The sequence below is a fragment of the Myotis yumanensis genome, unplaced genomic scaffold (assembly GCF_028538775.1).
Source record: "Myotis yumanensis isolate MYYU_CA2020_CCGP unplaced genomic scaffold, mMyoYum1.0.hap1 SCAF_13, whole genome shotgun sequence".
NCBI lineage: Eukaryota > Metazoa > Chordata > Mammalia > Chiroptera > Vespertilionidae > Myotis > Myotis yumanensis.
This window is the reverse complement of record NW_027223764.1, coordinates 45,618,755-45,639,456: the sequence shown is the minus strand read 5'-3', so window position 1 is coordinate 45,639,456 and position 20,702 is coordinate 45,618,755. Positions and strand designations below refer to the sequence as shown.

The 20,702-nt window shown below is 43.8% G+C and overlaps 1 protein-coding gene across 1 annotated transcript; it reads right to left on the bottom strand.

Moving 5' to 3' along the window:
* Window positions 1–532: 532 nt before the first annotated feature.
* On the bottom strand, window positions 533–14,410 carry VDAC2 (voltage dependent anion channel 2). Its single transcript, XM_070433046.1, has 10 exons — window positions 14,284–14,410; window positions 14,042–14,096; window positions 12,702–12,770; window positions 11,872–11,921; window positions 7,668–7,820; window positions 7,520–7,572; window positions 6,103–6,330; window positions 5,176–5,326; window positions 2,558–2,615; window positions 533–1,284 (listed from the first exon to the last, which is right to left on the bottom strand). The coding sequence occupies exons 2-10, from the start codon at window positions 14,070–14,072 to the stop codon at window positions 1,193–1,195; spliced, it is 885 nt and encodes a 294-aa protein (XP_070289147.1). The 5' UTR covers window positions 14,073–14,096; window positions 14,284–14,410; the 3' UTR covers window positions 533–1,192.
* Between the last annotated feature and the right edge of the window lie 6,292 nt (window positions 14,411–20,702).

Below are 20,702 nucleotides of genomic sequence, written 5' to 3'. Positions count from 1 at the left end.
AATCACTTTTTGGGTAATGAATCTCAAAGCACTCTATTTTATCTGTTCTTTTACTGTACTTCAGGTCTGTATAATGAATTTGTTGAACAAATCTCCCCTTCTCTAACCTTTGTACCCACCCTTCAAAAAACTTTTTACCTACTTTTCCAACCAAAATTACCTATTAATTTCTATTATGCAGCACAAGTCCAGATGAAGGCCATGGGCCACATAGACTGAAGATGTTGCCTCTGGTCCCAAACTCAGGCCCAAGCTTTCCAGTCAGGAAAATGAGTAATGACCTCTCACTGGGCCTATATACCCCTCTCACCGTCCCTCTGGATCCGGATACTATCTACACCTTATTTCATTTCCCTACACCTAGTCTCATCCCACCTAACTAGGGCCTGGTTCATTATCCACAGCATTAGCTCACAGAGGTAAGGTGTGCGTATAAAACTTCTAGCACTACTCTTCATCACCTCCTCTCCAACACCTCCTGGGGTTAACAATGATCCAATGTAATTCTGCACAAACTTACAAGCTGAAGATGTAAAAGGCATGTATCCTCTTACTTTATTGTGATCTTAAAAGCTCAAGGAGTTACTCTAGGGACACACAGAAGTTTGTGGCACAGGTTTTGGTAAAGAGCAAAATGCTCACTGGAAAAAATAATTATTAGCTAGATTACCAGGGAGATTTAACCCTAGCTAGCAAATTTTTAACTCTGCAAATACGTGGAGTCATTAATTACGTATAGTTATTTTATTCATAATTTGTCATATTTTAGGATACCAAAAGTTACTCTAATAGTTGAATTTAACAAGAAAAATTTAACCTCATCTTAAATCCGCTGATCCATTTCATTCAATGGCAATATTCAATGTTAAAAGGAACATAAAAACAACATGCACACAATTGTACAGTTTTCATAAAGGTCTATTTCATTATTGGTGGGTAGCGCATTTAACAGTTAAATACATTAAATAATGTATAGGTGACTGCAGGACTGCCGCATTGGTAACTAGATAACCAATTCAACTAGAAACCAGCTAACAAGTAACTGTCTACATACATATTTAAAACACAGCTCTTGTTTAGCTCATCCTGTTTTGATCACCTTCTTGGAGGGAGAAAAGCCTGCTGGTCACACTGGAAATATATTAAGGCCAAATCTTCTGATATCCATTCCCAGAGGTTGCTTTCAGCTGGATTAAGCCTCCAACTCCAGGGCAAGCCCCAGTTTGTGGCCACCAGCATTAATGCTCTTCCCATCTACCAGAGCAGACAGCGTAAGCTTCACACCTGTAAACAGAAGCAGACAACCAAGACGTGCATGAAACACCTCATGAGAATCTAGTCTTCTTTACTGTGCCATAGCCTGCCTATCACTTTTCCTCAGCCTGTCAGATGACCTGTTAGGGCCAGCCACCAGAGGGCACTTGTGAATACCTGAGCTGGCAGAGAGAATTCTGTTGGCACCACCCTGGGTAAGGTATCAAGTCACAGAACATAAAAATGTTAATTATAAAGTACAAAGTGCTCTAGAAAATGCAATAATGTTCAACATACTATCAGACTAAAGAAAATCCTAATTGAATCCTAGAAAGGAAAAACTACAATAAACATTTTGGGAACAAGTGGAGAAATCTGAATAGACTACAGTACATACCAAATATTATTGTTAATTTTCTTAGCTGTGAGAATGGTATTGTAGTTATAAAGAAAAATGTTTTACACAGATATGCACACCAGGGCTGACGTGTCTACATAGCTATAAAACCTACATTTAAATAATTCATAAGGGCATGTGAAAAAAAGGACTATATATACAGACATGGAAAGATAAAATAAATGTGGTGAATGTTGATATGGGCATATGGGTGTTCATGGTACCATTCTTTTCTTTTAGGTTTCAAAATTGTCAAAAATAATAGTGAGTGGAAAGCCCTATTTGGAGGAGACAGAAGCTCCTAGTGCCTTAGAACCTTACTACCCAAATGGTGGTTCAAGAACCAGGGACACTGGCATCACTTAAAAGCTTATTAGAAAAACAGAACTCCTCAGAGCTGTAAGAACAGCATTTGCATTTTAATAAGATCCCCCAGGTGATTCATGCACACACTAAAGTTTGAGAAGTAATGCTTGAGAGAATACAGCAAGGCTCAAAATACGATGTAAAATAAATTAGATTATAGAGACCGAACAACCAAAGCAATGAGTGAACTTTGATTGAAGAAATAAAAATTACTGTAAGACATTTCAGGTACAAGTGAGGAAAATGACTAGAGAATGGATAATAATATGGCATCACTGAAAACGGTACTGAATTATGCAAACAGGAGGATGTTCTCACTCTGAGGAGATATGCTGCAGCATTTAGGGAAGCGTCATGATAGCTGCAGCTTCCAAACAGCCCAGCAAAAAAAAAGGAAATACAAAACTTTGGCCAAAAGTAAACATGCGTTCATTGTACTCGTTTGTCAATTTTGTGTGATTGAAAGGTTTGTAAAATAAGAAATGAAAACTAACTTTTATAACACTATCAGAAAAACCCTACTTTATCAAGAATACTTACCAGGCCGCAGAGTCTGAGTGTAGCCCACTCCAATTAAACTAGAGTTGTTGACTTTTGCCTAAAATAAAATGCAAACACTATTAAGAAAAACTTTTGAGAGGAGACAAAGCCCCTACATGTTTCCCTATCAAGCAATTACAGTGTTCAGCCTTTTTACTCACATAATAAAATATAATTAGTTATTAAGCCAAACAAAAACCAGGTAACACTTAATTTTTGTCCATTAAACTCAAAGTCAAATTGCCAGTCGGACACAGCACTCACCATATCTACTGGGATGTGTCTACAGACCCCAAATTGTCCATATAGCACAAGAGCCTAAGCATTCTCATAAGAATCATCCTTGTTGAGTCTAATCTAGCAAAAATAAACCACATCAAAATGCAGTAAATGGAAGTCCACTGGGCTCACTAGCTATATGACACACAGTCTCAAAGTGTGGGATGTGAAGTTTAAATTTATAACTTTGACACGGCACTTTCAAAAGTCGTCCTAAAGAATCAAAACCATCAATGTTCAAAATCTCCAAATGCTAAGTACTTCCTCTAAGAATACGACTAAATCCTTTACACCTCACATTCTCATTAACACTCAAGTCTTGGATTAACTAGACTGTGTGAGAAGACGTACCAATGAAGCATCATTACCAATCCAGGTCCCTGCCCACCTTGGACAATTCATTATTTTAGGATTTAGTCACAGACCTTCAAGGGCTGAAAGGAACCCTGGAGAACAAGACACAGTAAGAAGTAGCTGCATCCTCTCCCACTGATATCATTAAGCCATCTCTAGGGCCTAGGAACGCTATGGTAAAAGGTAACAAACAGCCTCTGAGTTCAAAACAGACTTAGAAATGATTTGATGCCTGCACTCTTTTACAAAGTGTAACATCAAACTAGCCCAGTCCAAGCCCAGCTGGTGTGGCTCAGTGGTTGAATGTTTACCTATGAACCAGGAAGTCACGGTTCAATTCCTGGTCAGGGCACAAGTCAGGGTTACAGACTTGATCCCCAGTTAGGGGGCATGCAGAAGGCAGCTGATAATTATTCTCTCATCATTGATATTTCTATCTTTCTCCCTCTCCTTTCCTCTCTGAAATCAATAAAATTATCCCCCCCCCCCAAAAAAAAACCACAGCCCAATCTAGAGAGAGAAATGATGTAACTATACAGGCAGCAGTCACATAAACTGCACTTATATTCTGTTGACACAACAGCCAAGTTCTCATGAACCACCAACAACCATGTGAGTTGTCTCAGAAAGAAATGGGCCACCAGTGACTATCTTGTGCCCAACAAATTTAAGAGCCTCAGAAATCAGATTCAAGTTCCTACTACTTTAGAGTCAACCATGAAACTGTGATGCAGCATTAAGCAATACTTCGTTCGGGTGATGCCTGACTGGGGCAACAGCAGCACTACTTAGGTGGGAAATGGTAGATACATTTCCAAATATAATCCCCAGGAATCACTCAATGGCACACAGGCCCCCAATTCCCTTCCCATTTCAGACTATAAGAGAGCTGCATCTTTTGCTGGCATTAAATCTGTGGTGGTGCCATAGGCATATACCTGAAGAGTGTAACAATGGAGCTATCACAGAGTAGTGTGCTGTGTGAATCCTGCTACAGTGCAGTTAGAAACAGAAGGGAAAATCAATGAACCACTGCCTTGCCAATGGGAAAGCATTCTGGGTCCTCATTCTCTGATTTCAACTGTGCTAAAATAAAACAAGAATGGGGCTAAAACTTAACTGCCTAAATTATTACAACGTTGTCTTCAGAAATGAAGATTACTTTATGTAACAAATAGTTCTTATGGAAGGTTTAACTTTCTTTCATTCCCAGGACATTGGGTACAGGCAGTCCTTGACCTGTAAACAACTGATAGAGGAGCAGCTGCTGATCTGCCTGAAATTGGAGCCAGCCCCTCTACGCCCTGAGATGCTGCACTCCCTCCTACTCCAACCCACTGTGACTGAAGGAAGAAAGAGCCTAAGGACAGTATGAGGGTGGCCATCCGACCCAGTTAAACTGGGATGAGGGGGGAGTCCTTGGGATGCAGAACTTTCAGTGATAAAACTAGGATAGGCACAGGCAAAGCAGAATGACCTCGCTGGACACCCTAGACAGGAAGGAAATCAGGACATGCATGCAGTCCTATCCTGGCTCTACTTCTCCCTTCCATCCTTTCTTAGTACTGGTTTAAGTCCTTTCTCCAAGTATGGGTTTCTTCAACTACAAAATGGCATATATACTACTGAACACTGAGATCAAATCTGAAGATATTTTGCAAAGAATAAAAAGATAAAGTCGGAGTGTCAACTGATGTGTATACTCCCCAGCAGGAATGAGAACTACCCAGGACCCAAAACACTGGCTTCCCTGGGCTTAGACAGCCTTGGGGCTCAGGGTTACTAGTTACATGGTTTTGAGAATTACTGTGGCCTAGATGATCAAATTTCTAACAGTCTCCATAGAAAGCAGTATTCAAAGTCCTCAGCCCAATCTGTGTGTAAACTGGGGATACTGTTCACATTCTCAATATAATTCAATAGACCCAAATATTAATTTCCATAATCAAAAAACCCATATATTCTAAGCCCATACTACTACTTACAGAAATGGAAGCAGTGGGATCCAACTGATATTTAGCTGCAATACCAAAGCGAGTGCAGTTGGTACCGGAAGTCCACGCAAGGTTTACTGAAGTGTCAAGATCTTCACATACTTTCTGATAAATTGAGCCTCCAAATTCTGTCCCATCATTGCTATAAGATATTTTAAATTAATAAATCTAGAACAGACAATGTAATGTCTAAGACACTAGGTTGATATTGTAGTAGCATTACATTTAAATAAAAGCCATTGCTCACATGGGTCTCTAGTGTTCCACTGAAAATTTTCCTTTTAAAAGGTCTTTTCCCAACCTATGTCCAAAAACAAGGATTGGTCAAATAAATCCAGTGGAATTACCAATCATGTTGTAGAATACATAATGCTATAGGGAAATGATCAAAATATATTAAGTATTAAGAAGAAAAAGGGTTATAAAACAGCCTTTTCAGTATGTATTTTATGTATACACATACTGGTATAAAAAGGTAAAACATTAACAATTAACAAAGACTACATACCTACATGATAGGATTATGGGAAACTTTGGTTTTCTTCTTTGTATTATTACTTACCAATGCATTATTTTGTTATAAGGGAGAAAATTATTTTTCAGTCCTTTTGACATATACATCTAATGTGGGTTAGGTAAAAACACCATACATTTCAGATAATCCTATCAAATCAGCACCTCACATATCATGGACAAACAAGCCAAATAAATGCACTAGTAGAATCTGGCAATGTCTTAGCCTCTTCTAACATTTTTAACTATTCACTTTTGATGGGCACCCTAGAAATGCCCAAGGATGAGCTCTTTATATGCTAAAAGAAATCTTTTAGGTTTGACCTAGGTTAATAAGAAATGACAGAAGACACCAATGTCATCCTGAGATCTTACATCATAAAATCCCACACAAAAAATACTCACACATTAGTGTGTAGCTGGAAGTCCCCAGTTCTATAGCCCACTGCAAAGTTATTCCTTGTAAGCTTTGATTTGGCACTGTCAAAGGTCATCTGGTATCCAGCAAGCCAGCCCTCGTAACCAAAGACAGCTGAACCATGGATTGCAGGTCCAGCAAAATCAAAGTCAACATCACATCCAAGGTTTATACATTCCCTCTTGTAAGAAGACTTGATTTTACCACTTTTCTTTCTGGAAAAAGAACAAACTGACTTAAAACAGATGCCAGCAGGAAAGATTTACATAACTTCTGCATAGAGTGGTTAAGACAGACTAGGTAAACTGCAGTATAACTGGAATAAAAAAAGTAGCAGGATAGTCATATAAGAGGCAAAATATATATGTGTGTGTGTGGGTGTGTGTTGTCTTGAAGGGTGTTTGCTGGTTTCTGTCCTGAAAGAGTTGCATTTAATACCAGTCTCTGCAGATGACACCCATCAGGATCTCCAATACTCAAACTGATATCATTAGACTGGTTTAGAAGAATGATGCAGAAAGGATATTCAAGTAGAATCTGCCATGCGTTTAGTGATTATTTCTGGTATTACATTTTTCACCATTGGTGAGCTGATGGCCACTTTATGAAAGATGCCAGGAGTCAGAGGAAATCACCACCACCCAACTAGAATTATCAGGGTTTCATCAGCAAGGATTAAATCGATGCCTTAGTAATGGAAAACCAACAGACACCACCTCAGTATGATCTTCTATTAAAACTGAACATCTAGTCCCACCACTGTGGCTCAGTGGTTGAGCATCAACCTATGAACCTGGAGATCACGGTTCAATTCCTAGTCAGGGCACATGCCTAGGTTGCGGACTCCATTCCCAGTAAGGGGGGGACGGGGGGAGATGTGCAGGAGGCAGCCAATCAATGATTCTCTCTCATCATTGATATTTCTCTCACGCTCTCCCTTCCTCTCTGAAATAAATAAAAACACAAGAAAAACAAACAAAAAAACAGGACATCTTTGGGCCTTTTTAAAGTCTCTTGAGCGTTTTTTAATAAAAACAAATTCTGCCTTTAAGAAATAATAAAATAAAAATTAAAAATATATATAGCTCACGAATTAAAAGATAAAGGCAAACATGGGATAATAGACTGCCACCACCACAGGAAGGCTACATTGCATAACTGACAATCCATCACAAAAGTATATTCGAAACACGGTAATTACCTAAGTTACTACCACAATGAAAACAGGCAGATAGTTGAAGGCAAGCCAATGATGGCAACCATAGTGTTCCTGCTCCAAAGGCAGAAGCAGAAATTTGCCACAAGGGGTCTGGGTAAGCTATCAAACAGTAAATATGCATCGTTCCTAAATATACAGAAGAGGAATGCTTTTGAATTTAAAGCAGATAAAATGCCCATGCTTACCCTGTGTTTGGTGAAAAGGTGGTATCAAATGTCAGTTTCAAACCTTGACAAATCTATTTTGAAAGAAAAAGAATGTTTGCAGCTTTATTTCCTTTTTTAAATACAAAAATAAAATAATTAATATTAAAACACATTTTCAAAATGTTACCTGGTCTTCAATTGCGATTTCTGTTCCCAGAGTGTTATCAGTGTTCCATTTCTCTGTGAAAGTCAGACCATACTCACACCATTTATATTTGGTCTCCAAGGTCCCAGTAACTTTACCAGTGTCTGTATTAGATGAACCAGATGTTGAGAATTCCTATTAAGACAATAAATAACTTCATGAACTTTCTCATAAGCATTTAAGAATCCACTCACTACCTTACACACACACACACAGAAAGAGACCACTGAAACACTTACTAGCTTCACTAATCCTTTTTTTCTAGCTTGCCAAATATTCCTATCTTCTACTACTCAGTATACACAAGAGTGAAAAATTAGCCTGTAAATTAAAAACTGCTACCTTACTTACAGCTGACATTTCCAACCAATGATAAGTTAACCTGAATCTAATTCTCAAATGAACAAACTGTACACCTTTCAAGGAAACTTCTAAGGTGATTTTATTTGGGATTCAAAAATCAGTGCAGGAGGCATGTGGGGGAGGAGAGAGAATGTTTTGGCACTATATCCAGTATATTTGATATTGAATAAAAAAACTAAATAAGCCACTATGATCACAGACCCCATCATTACAATAAAAATTTATAACAACAGATATTGTACTTATTACAAATTGTTTCCTGGAAGTCCTTTAAAGGAAAGTATCCCACTGTAGGAATTCACACACTGAATAAATGACTTTTTTCTAAATTATTAGTAATCCCAATATTTTGTTTCTGTGAGATAAAAAGGATCTTCACCAGGTTTCATGCCTTTCCAACTATCTTTCACATTCTCATTAAAAAGGGAGCCCTTGCCAGTTTAGTTCAGTGGATAGAGCGTCAGCCTACGGACTGAAAGGTCCCAGAGGTTCGATTCCATGTACCTCAGACGCAGACTCAATCCCCAGCCCTGCTCGGGCCCGTGTGGGAAGCAACCAGTTGATAGTCTCACATTGATGTTTCTCTGTCTCTCCCCATCCCTTCCACTCTCTCTAAAAGTCAATAGAAAGCCTTAGCTGGTTTGGCTCAGTGATAGAGCTGATGAGAGTGTCGGCCTGCAGAATAAAGGGTCCTGGGTTCGATTCCGGTCAAGGGTACATGCCTGGGTTGTGGGCTCGATCCCCAGTACGGGACGTGCAAGAGGCAGCCAATCAATGATTCTCTGTCATTATTGATGTTTCCATCTCTCTCCCTCTCCCTTCCTCTCTGAAATCAGTAAAAAACAAAACAAACAAACAAAAAACAAAATCGACAAAAAGCCCTAGCTGGTTTGGCTCAGTGTATAGATCATCAGCTTGTGGACCGATGGGTCCTGGGTTCGATTCCGGCCAAAAGCGTGTACTTTGGTCACAGGCTCCTCCTCGGCCCAGGCCCTGGTCCTGGTCCTGGCGCGTGCAAGAGGCAACCAATCGATGTGTTTCTCTCACAATGATATTTCTCTCTGTCTTTCCCTCTCTTTTCCACTCTCTAAAAATCAACAGAAAATATCTTCAGGGGGATTAACAAAAAAAAAAGGGGGAGGGGGGGAGCAGGGGAAAGGATTTATAGATTTGCTCTACAACTGGTTTATATCATGCATAATATAAACTCTATTATGAACAATAGGTGATATCAGAAGAAATTTAATACAGGAATTAATTTGAAGTACATTATATAATCTTATGTTTATAGCAAATGTAAATAACTTGCAAATCCCTAACTGCACACCAACTAAAAAGGAAGGTATAATATGGAGGAAGGCTTATCTGAGACTTTAAATCTGCCACAGATAACCCAGAAATCTAGTAATGTTTCAGAGCTCAGTATGTAGGCAGGCAATTGAAATCTTCCAAGATAAAATATTTTAAAAAGCCCTCTGAGGATACTGACTCACAGTTTGTCTGATAATAATGGCTTTGGCCACTGGAAAACCACTTCTAAAAAAGACAGCTCATCTGAACTAAAAAGAGAAGTTCAACCTGAAATTGTGATACCTGCAGAGGAAACATAAAAATCTGTGCAGTGGGAGAAACATTTGCCTAAATTGCTCTGCAGTAAAATAGACTCAAAAGCCTTGGGTCTTGTACACAATCTCCTGAAATTAAATGTCTTCATAAACAGGAATTTCAAGTCAAAGCTTGGTACTCAATGTCCATACTAAACACTGGTAAGTTAGCAAAGAACACTGGCTATAAAATTAGGAGGCCCACATGCATTTGTTGTCACTAAATGAAACACTGAGGAAGACATTAACTCTTCTGGGACTCAGCTTCCTCAGTCCTATCTAAAGAGCTAATATGCTAATTAGACCAAACAGCTAGACCACCTTCCTAATGACAAGGCCCTACGGGGCTGCTAGGGCCAAGCCCCTTGCACGAATTTCGTGCATCGGCCAAAAGTTACAATATAATCCTCTGGAGGATTAAACTGAACTGATACTGTGAAAACTTTGCATTTTCACATGCTCTACACAAAAGGAAAGCATTATTAAAACTATATGGAGCAAGTTCTTCTAGCAGGTACCTGAAATGGGGAATGTGTATGAGTAGCTATTTTTACTCCTGAGTGACAATGACTGATTCTTGAGGCCCCACCCACTACCATCCATCAATCCATAGATTAAGAGCTCAAGACACAAAACCAAGAGCACACTGTGGAACCAAAACTGGGCCAGATGTGACACCACTGGCGAGCTTAGACCCTTCACTTCATCACCAGATAGTTAGGCTTCTACATTCTGGGTGGCCTGGACATTTCTGCAGTTCAGGTGAGAAAACAGAACCAGCCATTAATGGGACTTGGTTGGAGCCAAGTACATAGAACAGGATCAGTACCATACTTGTTGAATTATATACAGTAATGGAAACAGAAACATACTACAGTATACTGTATATAATCCAGCTCCTTTATATTCATGATCTTAAACCTAATTTCATAAAACTTTCCTTAACCCTGTCCACAGTAAGCCCTTCCTTTCCAACAAAGAGTTTCATATATCAAACAGTCTAGTACTAGATATACTTCTCTAATTGTTCCCCAGTTTAAAGTTTATTGTTTCTTTAAAAAGCAAATAGGCTTTTAAACACAAAGACTGTCTTTACTTTTTTTTTTTTTGAGGAGGCCTTTTGTGTTTTAACAAATAAGCAGCAAGTGTTTATAAAAGGTTAAGAGTGGAAAAACAAGAAAATAAACCCTAAGTCATTGCTCTGAAACAGGTTATCTTAAACAAATAAGTCACTGAACCACACTGAATACTCAGGCTTCCTTTCAAACCAAAGAAACCAATAGACAGACGTGACAAATATAAAACTCCAGAAACTCAAGTCTAGGCATTAAGAAACTATAACACAGTTAATTTCAAAACCAGCTACATGAACTAAGATAATTTATACATACACCAAGAATTCATCAAAATGACCAATAATTTCAATATGCACATTATACAACATCCCCCAAACAATCTCAAAACAAATTTTAGAGGGAGAAAAAAATTACACAAAATTTTACCTTTCTCCCTTTGAGGGAATTTGTTAGGCAGAATCAAGACATCAAGTACCAAAATATTAACCTCTTTAAAAATATTCAAATCAAGCCTGGCCAGCCAGTGTGGTTCAGTGGGTGAACATCAAGGTCACTGTTAAAATTCCCGGTCAGGGTACATGCCTGGGTTGTGGGCTGGATCTCCAGGTAGGGGGTGTGCAGGAGGCAGCCGATCAATGATTCTCTCTCATCACTGATGTTTCTATCTCTCCCTCTCCCTTCCTCTCTGAAATCAATAAAAATATGTATATTTTTAAAATATTCAAATCAAGATTCTCTGAATTCATAAAATACATGTGAAAATATCCCCAAAGGAGAGAATTAGTACACTCAATTTAAGTCACTGAATACTTTTATGCCCAGAATTCTTAATGCTTTTAATAGGTATTGAAAGAAAGGGTTATGAAAATGCGTAACAGGTTCCCAGTCTTCAAGCTTGTAATCTTACTGCATAGAGTCCCACATGGCCAGTGTCAGTATTTACTGAGTTCCTTGTGCATACAAAGTAGTATCGCAAAAGACCACATGAAAAAAGGCCAAAGCCAAAATAAATCCCTTTAAAAACAATTAACTTCTGCCTTTCCTTTACAATAAAATGGGTAGACATTTTTGTTTTGAATATTTTATGGGTACAAAATTATATAAAGGCTCATCAGAACTTAGATTTAGATATCTAACACTCACCACGCCACTGCATGACTTTGTTTTCACGTCCAGTTTCACCAACCCAAAACCTTAAAGTAGAGAGCAAATTATAACAATAGTTGACTATACATTAAAAAAGGAATCAAGAATTCACATATTGGGAGGGATAAAAATATACGTTGAAACACAACACTTAAGGAAAAATTTTAAATTATTCTATGTAAACGGACATGTAAAGAACGGAACATCTCTGCATCTTTGCCTAGTGTTCTGGTGTATTATCTGGCACCAAAAAAAAAAGTTTTCAAACAATTTCAAAACCTAAAATGAGAATCAATTCAAATCTCAGAATAGCCAATAGTTTATTACAATAAACATTTAGAACTTTTACGGCAAAGGGGTTATCTCCCCCTTGGGACTAATAGTCTAAATAACTGGGGGGATAATCTAAAGTAGAAAGGGGGGAGGAGGGTTGTGGACCCAAATCTTTGAGAAAAAAACACACACACACACACACACAACACAAATTCACTTAACAAATTCTCTTGAAAAACTCCTAAACAGTAATATATAATAACAACAATAATTCTAGTCAACCGAGGTTTAAACTATATCTGAAAGAAATGAAAACACAGCTGTTTTTTTCTTAAAAGTAAAATCCTTGAACTATAGTTTGAAAATATTGGTGGAAATTGGGGTGGAGAGGGATGTGGACTGTTACAGAACTATTTTAACAGAAATTTTATCTAAAATGTATCCAGAGAATAATTAATGCAGCAAGGTATTTACAATTTGTAGAAATTAATAATTTCACTAAGAAATCCAAACACATTTTCACCTCCAATTAAAAAACAATTTTAAGTTCTTACCAAATCCTTTGTTGAAAATATCTCTGGCAGCTTTCCCAAGGTCAGCATATGATGGAGGAATACACATTGCTGGTGGAAGAAAACATTAGTGTTAATGTTTCTGTTCTCCACTTCTGTCCAAGAACTAGATTATGACCCACTGCTATCTTTAAATTCAAACAGTCCGAAAAAGAAATACGGAAAATAAATTGAAGCAGTCCAATGTGTTGATGTGGGGGTTTTTTTGAGTTAGACCAACAGCTTTATTAAAACATTAAAACGAAGACAAAATAAATTAAGTAGATAAATAAAAAAGAGGACAGCGAAGTCTCCCTACTCCCTCGATCCTAGCGGCCGGCCTCAGGCCTGGGGCATCCGGGAGTCCTGTGGCAGGAGAGTGTTGATGTGTGTTTGACACCACCCGAAGTTACAATAAACTGCCCTACAGCTCTATAAAAGAGGAATCTCCAACAAAGGCTTATTTCTAAAATGGATGACCACAGTAAGTGACTATACAAATTGGGAAATTCCTTCCGAAAGAAAAACAGACTTCCTACCCCTAAATTTGCAGTGCCTACAGCCTCCCCTCCTAGGACAGGACCAGTACAGTCAAACACATATACATCTACATCTATCCTTACGGATGTATCTTCCAAAACTCACTGCAATGGGCTGATTTATTTAACCAAAAACCTAAGACAAGGTCCTCTCCTCCACGTGCCCCTCAGTATCCTCACCGAGATCCAAACATTCTGGAGAGGGGAAAGGAAGGTGCATAATACTTTGGGAATTTAAAAACTGAACTTAGAAATAATACAGCCGGCTATGTTCCAGTCAAAACTGTCTACAACTAAGTATTAAAGGGCATTTTAAACACATTAATGTGATACTCCTCGGCCAGCGCCACGCGATTTAAGGGCAGGCAACGGGAGCGAACACCAGCTCATTCATTCTACAAGGGGCGCCCACGTCCTGAGGAGCACGTGTGATGACCTTGTGCTCTCGCAGGGAGTTACTACTTCCTCTAGAAAAGTGACTGATCCGGTCCCCCCCAAAACCCAATCCCACAATAACTTTTTGCCTTTGAGTTCGTCAAAGGCACACCACCCCAAAACTGCAGGTGAATGGAGCCACACACCGGCTCCCCTGGCCTAGACCCTTTATCCGAAACCCAGCAGCCCTGCCCCGCCTCCGCGGAGCCGGGGGTCTGGGCCCGTGGAGTGGCTACCGCTAAGGGCGAGTTCCCAAGGCCCCGGAGAAACGGGGGCGGGGGGACCGCGGAGGAGTTGCGGTTATCTGGCCCGCAGGCTTCGGCTCCCAGAACCCACCGCCCCAGCCCGCGGAGAGCCCGCTCTACGTACGCCGCGCGCAGCTCTGTCCGTAGGTCGCCATGGCGAGGCCGCGGGAAGAGGTGGTCTGCGGAAGGACAAGAAGTGCAGTCAGCGGGAGTAACAAGGGGGGCAGAGGGGCCAGAGGGGCTCAGACCGAGAGGGGCCGCGGGGCCGCGCGGCCATCTTAGGGAGCCGGGCCGACCCCAGCCCCGCTCGGGCCTCCCGTTTGGCCGCCGAGGCCCCCGGTCGGAGTGAGGCGGACGCCGCGGTACCTAGTGATCTCCTGGGGGGGCCGTCCCGCCACTCCGCTCGCAGCTGAGGCCGCTTGGCTCCCTCGGCGTCGGGCTGCGGCTGCCGCGGTGGAGGGCGAAGTGAAGGAGACACCGTTCCGCCCGCCGCAACCCAGTCCTCCCCCTCCAGGCCCCCGCCGCCAGCCCCGGGCTGTCTGCCGCGCCTGTCCCCACGGCGCCGCCCGCCACCCGCTCCAACCTGCTCCGCAACGGCCACGGGCACCAACGGCACCCCCGCCCCCTGGGTGGGCCGCCTCGATCCGTCGGCGGGGGCCGGAGAGGCAGACGCCGCGGGCCCTCCGGTCAGGCAGCTGCGCGGGCAGCCCCCGACGCGAGGGGGCGGGGAACGGCGGGTGTTACGCGGCGGGCGCCGCGCGGGGGGGGGAGGGGCGAAGGCCCCGCGCGCGCTCGTCACGGGGGCGGGGCGCCTGGCGCGTGTGCGCGCGCGGGAACGACTGGGCGCGGCTGCACACCCTGCGGGTCACGTACGCTCCCCAACTCCCTTTCCGGGCGGCGGCTCTCAGACCCTGCAGCCCGCCCCGGGCAGGGCGTGTGCCGGGGGTCAGTGAGCGTGATCCCCACGGCCCTGAGGCGAGCGAGGGCGACGTGCGCTTCTGAAACAGCCCCTCTCTCCAGGCCCCGGGGGAAGCGAGTGGGCGCCGGGACGTCGTCCCAACTCCTGGCGCCCGCCATCCCCTTCTCCGCCTCCCCAGGCGCTGCAATGCCGGCGCCCGGCCGGACTCCGCGGGAGAGGCTCTCCGGGGCTGCCCCTCCCTGAACAAACTGGGGCGCGTCTCGGGGTGCCCCGCCCCCTTTCCTGGCTCCGGCCGCGGGGCTCCTCTTCTGCCGAGGCTCTCGGCTTAGCGGGGGGTCTGCTCTGCACGCGGACAAGGCCGGAGCGGTCTTGGGGAGCCACGCCGGCTGCAGAACGGATCCCGCGGCCCGGGCCGGGGAAGGCTGCCTCCGCCGCCCGGTGTGCGGAGGGAGAGGAGCCGGGGGACCGGAACAACCGAGCCGTAAGGAGAGAGAAGTGGGGTCCGCGAGGCTCCAGAGTCCACCTCCAATCCCGGCAGTTCGTCCTCTCCGGACCCCAGTTTTCTCATCTACACAATGACAACTTCACATGAGGTGAAGTGGTTTTTATTTTATTTATTGTTGACAGTATCACAGATGCCTCCCATTTGCCCCGAGGTGCAGTGGTTTTTTATAGCCATTCAGCCGTGGCCCAGGAAAGATCCCCCATTTCCTCCGGCCCGAAAGCCACCGCTGCTCAAAAGCCGCCGGGGTTCCGCAATCCACACCCCGTGGCAGCGGCCATGGCGGGTTCCCGCCCTCGCGAGCCCGCCCGCCGTCCGGCCGGTCAGGGTAGGGATTGTCCAGGTAAAGGGTTAGAGTTCAGGCACCGGAAGCCCTAATTCTCACGCAGGCTCCGACAGGTTGGTCCGAATCGGCCTGGCCTGTGCTGGATGCTACGGTGAGGCCAACAGCAGAGATGAACCTCCCATCCCAACCGCAGCATCAGCACCACCTCCCCTCCGCCCCCACCACCTGCAGGAGGACTCACACTGCGAACTGCAGGTGCCCCCCTTACCCGCGGCTTCGCTCTCTGGGTTCAGTTACCTGTGGTCCAGTGCGGTCCGAAAATACTAACTGGAAAGTCCTGGGAATAAACAGTTCATGTTTTAAACTGTGTGCTGTTCTAAGTGCTATGGTGAAGTCGGGCTCCTTTCTCGCTCACTCCCACCCTGGGTGTGGACCCGCTGTTCCCGCCTGTTCATGCTTAGCACCTTGGTTACCAGATGGACTGCCAGGGCATAGCAGTGCTGGTACTTTCAAGTCGCCCTTATTTTACTTAATAATGACCCCAAAGCACAAGAGGAGTGATGCTGGCAACTCGGTTATGCCGAAGAGAAGCTGTAAAATGGGTGTCTGTATGGGATAAAAATGTCTATGGGGCCCAGTGCTTCCTGTGGCTCCAGGCACCCACTGGGGGCCTTGGAACATATCCCCTGTGGGTACGGGGTGTGGAGGAGAAAGGGCTTCTCTGGAAAGTAACCGCGCAGGGTGATCTGATCATAAATTCCAGCCTTGCCCATTGTTCTCACACATCTAGGTTACCACACCTGTGCAATGTCCGAAGTAATAATCCTCAAGAGAAGTAGCCGCCTTCAGGAGATTAACTCGCCCGTAACCCAATCCCCGCCTTACTTTCTCCCACCTTCATGTCATCTTTCTTAAACTCTATCCTTGAGTGTCGCCCTGCAGGCTGAAGGGTCCCAGGTTCCATTCCAGTCAAGGGCACATGCCTGGATTGTGGGCCCGATCCCCAGTAGGGGGCGTGCAGGAGGCAGCCAAGCAATCATTCTCTTCCATTATTGATGTTCTGTCTCTCCCTTCCATCTCTGAAATCACTAAAAATATATATTAAAAAATTTATTAAATTCTCCTTAACGTCAAATACCTAAAAGAGACTGCAAAACTGTTATTCTCCAGAGCATTTGAGGTCTTGCTTCCTAGTCATTGTCATCAGTTTTTGCTCAAATAAATTCATAAAAATTCACTACAAGTTTGGAAGTTCTTAGTCAACAGAGGAGACTACTGTATCTGTAGCATTTTTATATGTATTTTTTTATTCATTTCAGAGAGGAAGGGAGAGAAAGAGAGATAAAAAACATCAGTGATGAGAGAGAATCATTCATTGACCTGCCTCCTGCACAGATCGAGCCTGCAACCTGGGCATGTGCCCTGACCAGGAATCGAACCATGACCTTCTGGTTCATAGGTTGACGCTCAACCAGAGCCATGCTGGCTGGGCTGTCTAGCATTTTTAAACCCCAGAGAAGTTCACTTTGCCACAGAACACTGATCTGAGGCTTCACCCTCTACAAACCCAAGGAATGTACATAATTACATAATTCCTAATAACCAGGAAAAGAATCATGGCAATTTATTTCAAAGTTGGAATATATATGTGTGCGTATATATATAATATCTCCAAAGCCCTTAGACCAATGCAGCATTATCTGCATCACCCACAGGGGAAGCACAGTCCATCAACTGTGTCTGTTGTCAGAACTTGGAAGGGCCTAAGATTTTACCCTACTTGCATGCTCGCAAGGAAGCCTGCTGTGGTTTCACAGGCTCATAGATTTTCTGGCAGAAGATATGAGACTAGAAGGTCAGAGACAAAGGACTGTATTACCAGTGGCACAGCAGAGAGCATAAGCTTCATGTTCAAAGCAGCTCCCCTTGTCCTCTGTGTCCCACAAGGGGGGTGCAGGCCAGCCTGTGACTCAGAGGGAGACAGTCGTATATTTGTCAGGAAATAAAATCTGCCCTTTGCCCCAGAGGAGACACTGCCCCTAGCTCCTAAGACAGTTTGAGATCAAAACTGTCACAAGACCTGCAGAAACACCATGGAGAATTGTCCAACAGCAAAGGATGGGGAATTCAGGAGTTGCCAGTACAACGCTAAATGTAAGCACAATCAGAATGAGGAGACACTTGCACTACCGTTTGAAAGAAGGACTTGTCAAAACGAAAAAGGCAATAGGTCAAGGATGGAAAGGCAACATTCTAGAAAAAGGCATGTTCAGAGCTTGAAGTGGCAAGAATCATTTGGAAACCACGAGTGATTAAGATGGAAAAACCTATAGAAAAAGTTGAGAGATTAGTCTAAAGATGTTGACTGGAGTCAAACGCTGAAGGTCCTGAAAATAGCAGGTGAGGAGGAGCCTGGGATGGCCGGGAGCAACATTTTCTCTTTTGGTTTTTGTTTGCTTATTTGGTTTTCTTTTTTTGTTTGTTTTTACTTTTTGTTTTTTTAGCAACATTTTTAACTTGAGCTAGTGGAGGACAAAGGTTCCACTCACGGTGGGAAAGGCCACCAGAAGAGGAGCAGGTGTGGGGTCAAGAGGATGATTCCATTTCAGGTAAGTATGAGCAGCCAGGACCAAATCTAAATGGAGTTGTCCAATAGGCAGTTATAACGCCTAAGAGAAAGGTCTGGGTAGGAGACACTGACATAAAAATTTTAGTTTTAATTATGACGAATGGGTCTGATTGAAGTCGATGGAGATGGGTAGGAAAACAAGAGTAGAAGCCTTAGGAGCCTTGGTGTTTTAGGGGCAAGCAGCAGAGGAGCTAAGGAAGAAAACTGATGGGCGGGTCCCAGGCTGAAAGAAACCTCAGGAGGAAGTGCTTTCCTGGAAGCCAAAGGGGCAGCGCAGTGGGTGGAGGAGGGTGTCAACAGCATCACATCCTGAGGAGCGGCCAAGTGAGGTCATGACAGCGTATTAGTCACTGTTAATAACTTAAAACAACAAATATTTTATTATCTGAAAGTTTCTGTGGGTCAAAAATTAGGGAGTGGCTTAGCTGAGTGCTTCTGGCCCAGGGCCTCCCATGAGGCTGCAGTCAAGATGTTGGCCAAGGTTGTAGTCTTCTGAAGGGTCAGTCACCTGTGCTAAAGGGTCCACATCCAAGGTGGCTCCCCGACATGGCTCCTGGCAAGGAGCTGCAGTTCCTCACCCCGTGGCTCTCCCCAGAGGGCTGCTGGAGGGTCCTCAGGACATGGCAGCTGGCTTCTCCCAGACCAGGTGACCCGGAGAGAGACTGAAGCCATAATATCTCCTATGTTCCAGCCTCAGAAAGCATTTCTGCCTCATTCTACAGGTAAGAAGTGAGTTACTAAAACCAGCCCACATTCGAGAGGAGAAGAATTAGGCTCTGCCTTTTGAAAGGAGTGTCAAGGAATTTGTGGATATATTTTAAATCACCACAGTTGGTGCTCTCGAGGCACATTATTTACATTTCTCCCAAAATACACTAACTCTCTCCCAAAACCTCCAGCCTTTATAGCATCAGCAAGAGGCTTCTCAGGTGTAGTTTCTTTTAAAAAAATAAAAAAAAAAAAAAAATTGATCTCAGAGAGGAAGGGAGAGGGAGAGAGAGATAGAAACATCAATGAGGAGAGAGAATCATCAATTGGCTGCCTCCTGCACAACATATATATAAAAGCCTAAGCGACCATGTGACCAGTAGCTATGATGCGTACTGACCACCAGGGGGCAGACGCTCAATGCACAGGCATGGAACATGGAACAGACTGATGAATCTCAGAGGGGAGGCGAGAGAGGGGAGGACAGGAAGAGATTAACCAAAGATCTTATATGCATACTAGAGGCCTGGTGCACGGATTCATGCACTGGTGGGGTCCCTCGGCCTGTCCTTCGGTGATCAGGTCGAAACCAGCTCTCTGACATCCCCCAAGGGGTCCCGGATTGCGAGATGGCACAGGCCAGGCCGAGGGACCCCACCAGGGCATGAATCCATGCACTGGGCCTCTAGTATAAATATATATGTTTAAGAACTGCTTCAAGCCGAAACCGGTTTGGCTCAGTGGATAGAGCGTCGGCCTGCGGACTGAAGGGTCCCAGGTTCGATTCCGGTCAGGGGCATGTACCTGGGTTGCGGGCACATCCCCAGTGGGAGATGTGCAGGAGGCAGCTGATCGATGTTTCTCTCTCATCGATGTTTCTGGCTATCTATCCCTCTCCCTTCCTCTCTGTAAAAAAATCAATAAAATATATTTAAAAAAAAAAAAAAAAAAGAACTGCTTCAAAAGGGGAGACAGATCTTCTACACCCAGATATGGAGAGGTGGGCATGGGCCTTGGAGTGTAGGTTCCCGTGGCCCTGCAGACTCCTCACCCTGTAGGAATAGGCAAAGTCTGAGAAGACTTAAAGTGGGGCCCTCTAATTCTCTTGCCCAGGTCTAAGGGCAATACTGGATCTAGGGCCTGGGAATCTTCATGCAAATGAAACAAACATTCAGATGAGATGAGAGCGAGGGGACTGTAAGCCATGGTTATGGTTAGAATGTGCTGGGATGTAAGATTCAGCAGTGGAGCATTCTGGGTGGTGAGTAACCATGGAAGGGTGGAGGTGAAGTGAATTTCACTGGAATTGAAATGCTCAAGGACGACAGGTGAGGCTAGGCTGCTGCAGCAGCCTCCTGCACGTACATTGGTGGGATAGGCCCTGGTTGTTTCCAGGGATACTGCAGTCACTAGGATAACAGGTAGACAGGAAAACCGTGAGTCAGGTGCCCAAGTCCTCAGGGAACAGGGGAGTGACCAGGAAGCTAGTCATAAAGGAGGACAACAAGGAGTGGGGGACCTTTTTCCTGCCGAGGGCCATTTGGATATTTATAACCTCATTCAGGGGCCACACAAAATAATCAACTTAGAAATTAGCCTGCTTTATGGGGTCAAACATTTAACAAATTCACCCCTAGTGCCTGGGCAGGCCCAGACCAAATGACTTTATGGGCTTTATACAGTCTTTATACAGACATTCCCCACCCCTGAGGTAGAGGATGGTAGAACGGATGGCATGAAC